The 9,345-nt window shown below is 38.9% G+C and overlaps 1 protein-coding gene across 3 annotated transcripts in view; it reads left to right on the forward strand.

Annotated features, from left to right (window-relative positions):
* Positions 1-4,571, forward strand: part of LOC144062825 (uncharacterized protein C1orf21 homolog) — a 28,195-nt gene extending 23,624 nt beyond the window's left edge. The window contains exons 4-7 of one of the 3 annotated variants that reach the window (XM_077584559.1): positions 718-782; positions 2,958-3,018; positions 3,448-3,505; positions 3,766-4,571. In XM_077584559.1, the coding sequence (XP_077440685.1) occupies positions 718-782; positions 2,958-3,018; positions 3,448-3,492 (171 nt within the window). In that variant the 3' untranslated portion in view covers positions 3,493-3,505; positions 3,766-4,571. The other 2 variants (XM_077584557.1, XM_077584558.1) reach the window with 2 other exon arrangements.
* The last annotated feature ends 4,774 nt before the right edge of the window (positions 4,572-9,345 follow it).

The following is a 9,345-nucleotide window of genomic DNA, read 5'->3' on the forward strand; positions in this document are numbered from 1 at the left end:
CTAATTTTATCAGTCTGTTAATGTTAAAATAATATCATAACAAAACACTAGGCTAACAAAAATTAGCATTGCTGTTAATGTTGCTGCTGCCACTCATACAAACACAGCGTACAAAGATACTCACAGGCATACGTTCTCTACTGGAGCTTAGTAGGGGACCTTCTCTGCCTCAATGTGGACTTGCCTGTTTAATATATGTATTTTTTAAACACATTAAAAACGATGGTTTAAAAATGTGCGACAGCTAAAGACGCGGTACGATGTAGCGCTTGATTCGGAAGTTGAGGAGTGTGCGTGTGGTAGCCAATCAGGTAGGTCTGCCTCCCGTCCCACTCGGCTATAAACATGAACTAATGTAAGTCATAAATCGCGCTCCAACAGAAGCAGCCGCTGTTTTATATCAGCGCGCTGACACTCGGTATTAACGTGGAGTGCTTATCCTCCGGTCCATGTAAGATGTTCCAAATAAAATGGAGGTCGGAAAGGTTTCTTGGGTTTCTGTTAGCCCCTTGATTGCGTTTCGCATTTATATGTTAGCATTAAGCTAGTAGACGTTTTTTTTAGATAGAATAATATGGTTTGTATTTTATACATACGTCTTTGGGAGCATGGTAATATTTAAAATAGAACGTATTTATATGGAGCAAATGAATTCATCAACTTTTAAAAGTTCATAGTTTGTCATGATAAGGTGATTTTTGTGTGTGTGTGTTTCAGGAGAGAAGTAACGTGCCGCAAAGGGGAAAGTTGCAGAAAGAGGCGGCGGCAAACATTAAATCAAAGTAAGTGGCCAAAAAGTTGCCTTTTTTGGGGGGGGGGGGGGGTCAAGATTTGAGTAGCTGATAACATAATTAAATAGAACAAAAAAGGCGAAATGTCTTTAATAAAACGATTGCGTGTAGCATATTCGGTAAAACGGCACAAAGGCAAGTGGGAAACGTCGGTTCGACTTATTCTGCATTGGTGCCGTTTCAATAGAAGAGCAACGTGGAAAAAGGGTGGATCAAAAAAAGCGGTCTTGACTTTGCTGTATATAGTGACGTGGAGGGAAATAAAACCATAAAATCAAACATGGCGGTCGACTTTGGTGCGCCCCCTTTTAGTTGCGTTTCCATCCACCCATTTTTTTTATTAGAATTTTCAAGAAATGTGAAAATAAAACAATGGAAACGCTAGAAATTGGAAGATTCGAAAATTTGCAGGTTTTTACGCTTAGAGGGTAGAGTTCGATTTTGAAGCATATCGAAAATGGGAAAATGCGAATTTGGGCTATGGAAACGTTTTTTTTGCAAATAACCGTTGAACCATCGCACATTTTGACCGGATATTACGTCACATGTACGTTTTGTAGTCCCGGAGCAATATCGGGCGATAAAGTAAGTTTTGTTTGCGGGGGGGATGACGAAACAGAAATATTTTTGGGATTAATTAAAACAGCTAATTTTAATAAAACAGCAAAGAAACGCTACGGTTTACGAATTACAAAAGCAAACTCATAAAACGTCAGCGTACGGCGCACTCGCTTCCTGGTCTTCTGCTTCTTTTAAATTACTGGTGGATCACATCTCAATATTCGCAAAAGAAGAACAGATGGAAACGGGCATAAGTTGCATGCCCGTTTTGCGCATTTTCAGTAAATTTGCCTAAAAAAAAATCAAAACAATTGGATGGAAAACCTGACTAGTGCCGTTTAGATTAAACGGCAATTAACGTCAACGGCGCTCCTCGTTAGGATTCCTGTCGACACAGACTGGCTCACGGTTAGCCAGCCGACTCCCACGTCACTCACCAGGTCGGCCCCCGCCTTTTTAACTCTTTGACTGCCAAAAACGTTAAATAACGTTTAGTAAAATCCTACGGAGGAGTGCCAAAGACGTTAAAAGACGTTTGTTTCAAAACAGAGCATTTGGGTGAAACAAACCATTTTCTAATAAAAATGTCATATTTAAGCAACTATATATCACATATTGCACGTTTTTTTCCAATATCGTGTAGCCCTAATGCTAATGACCCTGGGAGGTCCCGGAAATTTGTGTTAGAATTTCAAAACAAAGATGTCTATTGACTAAGGTATTAACTCTTTGACTGCCAAAAACGTTAAATAACGTTTAGTAAAATCCTACGGAGGAGTGCCAAAGACGTTAAAAGACGTTTGTTTCAAAACAGAGCATTTGGGTGAAACGAACCATTTTCTATTGTTGATTACTGAAAAACGGAATAAGGTAGAAACAAACTTTTTTTTTTTGATGAAAGATGAGAGTCCAATCTTTCATTTGGTAGTATGTGTGTTTCCATAGTCCAAACACAAAATTGTCTGTGGACCTTGAAAGATCAGTCAAAATGCTTAAATCGGCTGGCTGCCACGGCATCCCTTTTCTGAAAACGTCTGGCGGTCAAAGAGTTAAAGCCACGCACACTCAACGTCACAGATATTCTTATGTGGATAGCGACCCAGAGTGGGCGACAATAACACCTGCGCCTCAGCCGCATATTTGCTCGTTTGCTAACGCTAAATCCAATTTTCGTTAGCCGCAAACCCTGGCGGCCAAATCATGTTGCATCCGTGCTGTTTACACAGAATGATTATACCAAGCTTTACTTTTCTACATAACAGCGTCATGGAAAAAAGTGGTCTATCCTCTTAAGAGCTGTTTAAAAAGAAATTCTGTCTTTATTACTAGCTGACATATAGTAGCATCCATCGTACCAAATGTCACGACCGCTAACTGAAGACGAAGCTGATATTTTTACTAGACAAGACATTTAAATTCCTTCCGGGCCGAGCTGTTCTCACACTGTACCGAGGAATTGCGTGTGTGCATAGAGGGAAGCGGGCGGGCGGGCGCAAGGGGGTGGGGGGGTTCGCAATGGAAAATTCTCATGATGTATTTGTTGCTGCCTCCTCCTCCTCCTCCTCCTCTTCGTCCTCATCCTCCAACTTCCTCTCGTTCGCCCAGCATTCACACGTCAGAGAGCCAGCAGGAATTCTTCCGGATGCTGGATGAGAAGATTGAGAAGGTGAGGGGAGGGCAAGGCAGGGGAGGGATGAGTTTGTTTGTTTCATTTAGAAAGTGGCGGGCAGGAGGGAGGGAGGGAGGGAGGGAGGGAGGTGGCCTCTGGTGATGACGTGCATAAGGAAGAAATGTCCATGTCTCTGTTTAATGATGGATAGATGTCATGGAAATGCCATTTATCCATTCCAGCCCCCCCCCCAAAAAAAAATTTAAATGGGGAAAAATATCTCTCCATAAAAAGGTTCTTGATTAAAAACATACAGTAATTACATAATAATTACATAGAATTTAAAAAAAAAAGAATGAGAGTTTTTGTCACATTGCATCAATAGAATGGCCATTATGTTCTTGGTGTGCCTGCTTTGGCCACCAGGGAGCAGTGCAAGACAGCCAGCCAATATACTGTTCATTGAGACATCTCAACTCCTCTCAGATCATCAGTACGGCACTGATATTAGTCGCTCTTCGCAGGGGATAAAGAATATATGGCTGTGAGTACTTTTTTTTATTGTCTGTTTATGAGTTGCTGCACAGTTTGTGCGCAGTCCGGGTTGTAGCACTGAAACATGGATGCTATTTAGCATTAGCATTAAGATGGAGGACAGAGCGACTAAGCTAGGTGGTTATTTAAATACGCACAGTGTAGTTCTTTTTTGTTTAAAAAAAACAACATAATGACACATTTAATGTAAAGAATGAGAGTACAAACTATGCTGCATTAAAAAAAAAAAAATTGTGTTTTATTTACCAGGGGCGAGACTACTGCTCAGGGGAGGAAGAGGAGGAGGAAGAGGAGGAGGATGAGGGGACATAGCACAGAGGCCCCCCCACGACCCCCATCCACCCTCACACAAACTGAGACCCTCATAATGTGTGAGAGTGTATACGCGTGTGAGAGTCGAATCAGTATTTTACCAGCGGGGGGCGCGCATGTGCGGGATGTGGCAAAGTAAGTATTTTAAATATAAACGACAAAGGTGGGACAAAAGGACTTCTTTTTTTTTTCTCCTCCAATCCCACCCGGGACCCTGAGTGCACTGACAGCTGAAAGGACCGAGCGAACAGGGGGGGACAAACATTCCCAAATGTGGCGGCCCAAAGAGGTGGGGAAGAATTACGGGACGTCACGTTGGGCTTTATTGATGGACAAGCCGGACGGGAAGATTTGGGGATATTTTAATAAGGAACAGAAGACCCCTACCTTATATCCCCCCCCCACCCCTTTTTTTTTAACACTTGTAAATTATCAACATGGAGCAGATTAAGGTATCATCCTCCCTCAACACACACACACACATTTTAAGTTCACCAGCAGACATTCAAGTCAACTTCAGTTTTTTCCCCCCAACTCACTTAGCACATAAACACGCACACACGCACACACTCAGGCACTGTAGCAACAACCAACTGAAGAGGGAGGATGAGGATGAGGATGGGGAGGATGAATTAGGATGAAAGGATTACTTTTCTGTTGTTTTGTTTACCGCAGAGTTCCTTGTTATATTATTTGTATATGGGTTTTTTTTTTCTATTAAAATAAAAACAGCAAAGCTCGTACTCTTTGTGTGCAAGTGTGTGTATATTTTAACTCAGCATTTATTTATTTTTTTATTTATATAATTTATTTTAATATTTTATTTTATTTAAACCTGAGCAAAAGTTAAAGTAATGTTATTTTAAAATTTGTGAGAATTTATATTTAAAAATAATTAACTTACACGGTTCTATAAATGATTTTTTTTTTAAATAATTTTCCCGTTAATTACATGAAATAAATACCAATTTTCTATTGTTCTTATTTCCAAGTGCTCAAACACACTTTTTAAACATTTCAGGGTTAATCCTGCTTTTCATATTTAATTATAATAACCAATATAATTTGAGTGATGTTTTCCAAAATATTAAACTTTTTAACTAAACCAATTTTGTACAAAATCCTTGAGTTTTTTTTTCTTCTTCTTTCACCTTGGTCACATTTCCAACAGCAACGAGGAAAACAAATCACTGAAAAGATGACATAGTCAGTGCTTGATTTCAAATGGGCAATTTTTATTTTACAATTTCAATTGATCTAACGTTCATAATTAAAGTGCTGACTCGGCATCCTTCCCCTGCTAAACCTTAATGTGCACCCTAAGCACCCCCCCATCAAGTATACACTGATTAGCAACATGGCCGCCCGACACACCACAATAATCAGCAAGAAATGTAATCATACTAATTATGTATCTTAGAGGAGCGAAGCAAGAAATGATGACGCTGCTCGTCGTAGGACAGAAATCCGTCCAAGAAAACGCTCGTTCCAGTGGGATGACGTAAGTAGCTATAAACGCTCACTTTTCCCCGTTTGAGTGTGTTTACACCAAATTCAACCTTGTGTGCGACAAAATGGCGTCCTCACATAAAGTTGGTCTTATGTTGACATATGAGACAGAACGTCTTGATTGTGTGGCAGACACGAGTTCAATGTGATGACACTCAAAACAAATAGTGGGCATTTACTGCCGGTGACACAATGACTACTTTCCTATTTGCGCTGGAGTGCGTCTTAAAACAGGAGCTTTATTTACAGGTGTGACTCAGTGTGTGTGCGCGCGCGCGTTCTCGTTGCCCCACACGGCTGATGACTCAACAGGGAGGCGGGGCGGGGGAAAGTCGCAATATAGCTTCTTGCCAATGGTGCTTTGCTGACCTAAACAAAAGCGCTCACAATTACCTTTACTACCAATATTGTAATCTGTGTACCTTCAAACTGTATTAATGTGTCCCCAACATTCTAATCTCTTCACTTTGTCGCGTTTCTCTCGGCTGCACTGCTTCAAGTACTTAAATATGGATGTTGATTTTTGTTGTCCAATCAGCTTTCAGCTTCTTTGTGTTGCCATGCCAATCTAATCTGCCCTGAGAATTCAGCACCAGTACTGCCGTGGCTGTAACTTCAATGCAGCAATGGGGCTGTTATTTATTTATTTTATTTATTTTTATTTTTATTTTTATTTTTATTTTTATTTTTATTTTTATTTTTATTTTTATTTTTATTTTTATTTTTATTTTTATTTTTATTTTATTTTATTTTTATTTTTATTTTTATTTTATTTTTTTTTTTTTTATAACCAATCAGCTTCATCTTCACAGGGCCCCCCCGAGCTGACCCTCGTTGACGGTTGTTAAGAACCAAACTTTCCAGCTAGCAAAGCATATTTGTAGCATGAATCTGGTATCAGGGCAGTACCGGCCTTTTTTTCAAGGTATCGGGTACTCACGCCGGCGGCCGATACCAGTATTAGATAATGAAGTTTTACAATCATAGCTACTGAATTATTTGTTTTATTTTATTTATTTATTTTTAATACATTTGTATTGGATGTTCTATATAAAAAGTGTATTTCATGAATCAATAGGATTTTTTTTTTATAGAAAATTGTCAATAATTTCATGCACTTTTGCTATATTGGGATATAGAGGTCTTTCTTTAAAATGATCTGTCATCTGTTTAATATAATTTTTTTTGTATCTGTCTAAAAAAAAATTGAGCATCCTCAATCGAACCTACATTGAAGGCCCCGATTTGGTGTGCACATCAGCCACCCCGTCCGTCTACCCGCCAACCCAACCCCAATTTTATATGTAAAGCCTCTTCACAGTGTGGATTACACCCCCCAAAAGCTTTTACAATTAGATTTTGCATTCACGCCACACGCCCACAAAGGGATGACCTACTTGAAAGCGCCACCGTTCTGCCTTAAACGCACGACATTTGTGCCCGTACAATGACCCCGCCCCTTTTTTTTGTACAGTGTTTTTTATTTGTTGTTGTTGCTACTGTGAATTGCCTGAGAAGGAAAAGTTCACTGTCGATGATTTACTCCCGAGGTTGAGGGATCGTCATTAGCTGAGTCAGAGGTGCTGGAAGCGGTCCAGTTTGCAATCAATGTGCGGCCTGTCATGTCTCGTCATAATCTCTTCAAGAGGATGCCGGGATTTATCTCACATACTGTCTACAACAGTACGAGTGTGTGCATGTGTGTATGTGAGAGAGAGAGGGAGGGAGAGAGAGAGAGAGAGAGAAATTCAGGAGTGTGTGAGAGTATGAGTGGGAATACGTGTATGAGGACGAGAGTGTGTGATTTGGTGTTAGAGAAGACTGAAGCAAGAGCGCCCTCTGCCGTCCAAAAGTTCACTCATCTCTGCAATTTTAAAATTAAACTTATCAAATCCCCCAACACACACAATTGTACAATTGTTAAAAACACCCATCCATCATAAAGAAAATATTTATATAAAAACAATAATAAAGGGGGGAAAAAAAGACAAATCCATTTACTGGTGTGTACTAAATGACGGCATATCTCATTGTTTGATAGAACATTTTTCTGTGATGATTCACTTTCCTCTGGCACGTTAATAATTATTTATTTATTTATTTGTGTCAAACAGATTATTAATACATTTTGAAAATATCTTTACAGTTGGTAATTTCGTTCATATAGACAAATATGAGGATGTTCTTGGCCACAGAGAACAAATGATGTATTTTGGTTTTCTGCAGTGACGCCATTTTCCCACCAGGGGGAAGCATGCACTAGGTCATTTTCACACTCTCCGCTCCAAACTACTAGTAGTTCAAATTTGTCCTCTGTAGTGGCCATTTGTATTTATTTTCTCCATTTTGCTTTGTGTTTCCCAAATGACAAGAAACGCGATTGGACGATATATTTTTTTCCCCTGGTGGGAGGATTTGTGAAAATCAGTCATGATTTAAACACATTTAAACTTATTGAAACACACCTTTTAAACACATGTGTTTAATGCTGCGGCATCGCCAACAGCATCTCCCGTGGCTCTCCTTTCCCACATGTAAGGGCATTACAGTAATTCAGTAAAAAGCCATAAAAAGGTGTACTTTACGATAATGTGACGACGTAGTGGGGGAACACTCCACTTGAAATAGTGTAAGAGAATAAAATAAAAAAAATCGTTTTTGTTTTTTTTTTCCAATGAGGCATACGTTGACAAGTCCTTGTGGGAAGTAACAAAGTACAAATACTTTATTACTGGACTTACCACAGTATGAGTAGGGTGGATTTTTTTCAGTCAGCTGATTTCACAAGTCTGTGTAATCAAGTGGAGAGTGTGAGTACTTTTGCCACCTGTTGTATTAGACCACGCTCAATTTCTGCTATTTTCTTTTTGCTCAGGCACGCCTCGGACAGCCCCTCCTGCCCCGGTGACTAAGATCAGTTGTCATTACCTCAGCAAGGAGGGAAAACATTCTCCTAAATGGCCGACATGCCAGCTCAAATAAACAGAGCGGCGCGCCGTCTGTCATTAAGAGAAGCTTCGCTCGTTTAAAACAAACTGCAGGAAAATGACAGCAAATTACACCGACACAAATGACTGACTGACTGGCTGGTTGAGACATTTGGATATTTTTTGCTCAGCATCTCAGCAGCCATTTTGGATGCACTTTTTTTTTACCCACACTTCTCGAGTACACTTCATTAGGCACACCAGCAGAATCTAATTGAACTATCGATTGATCTATGGATGGACAGATGATGATGATTCATATATAGAGAGATTTTTAAATGTTTGTTAATATCAGGCACCTGAAGCAAGGATTTTATTTGACAATAAAAATATGATAATATAATGCATTAACAAGTGGTTCTCTTTATATATATATATATATATATATATATATATATATATATATATATATATATATATATATATATATATATATATGTATATATATAATGTTTCTTTATTTCTAAAATTTACATTGTGTATTGCAAAAGAAATTTTAAAAAAAATTGCCTTGAAAAAAAGTTAAATTAATTTTATTTATTATTTTTATTTTATTTTTAAGGGAAGCCCTACTGTATTGTGATTTTGACAACATTTATTGTGCAGACCTCAAAAGTCAAAATCAAAACCCAGGACTTTCTTGTGAAAACAAGCAACTACCATGACTGATATTACCAATATTTTATACATGACCTAACAGGCCACTCCTCCTGGATGACTTCCACCAATACCGTTTTAGCGAGTACGATTTTTTTCTCCAGAGTCCAGAAACGTATTAATTTGCCTGCTATTTATCTGTTCAAAGTTGAATGTTCTCCACTTTGACACAGTTCCAGCCAAACATCCGTGAAAGTTGTCTCCATCACCCAAGCACGTCATTCAGGTGCTAAACGCACTAGATGTGTCAGTCTTAGGTTAGCTTAGCAATTAGCATGGCCATTCCCTTCATCTGAACATTGTCAGAATTTTTTTTTTTTTTGCATTTATAATGCCAATCACTTAAATGCTAATTTTCACTATT

This window comes from Vanacampus margaritifer, chromosome 13, assembly GCF_051991255.1.
Source record: "Vanacampus margaritifer isolate UIUO_Vmar chromosome 13, RoL_Vmar_1.0, whole genome shotgun sequence".
NCBI classification, from domain to species: Eukaryota; Metazoa; Chordata; class Actinopteri; order Syngnathiformes; family Syngnathidae; genus Vanacampus; species Vanacampus margaritifer.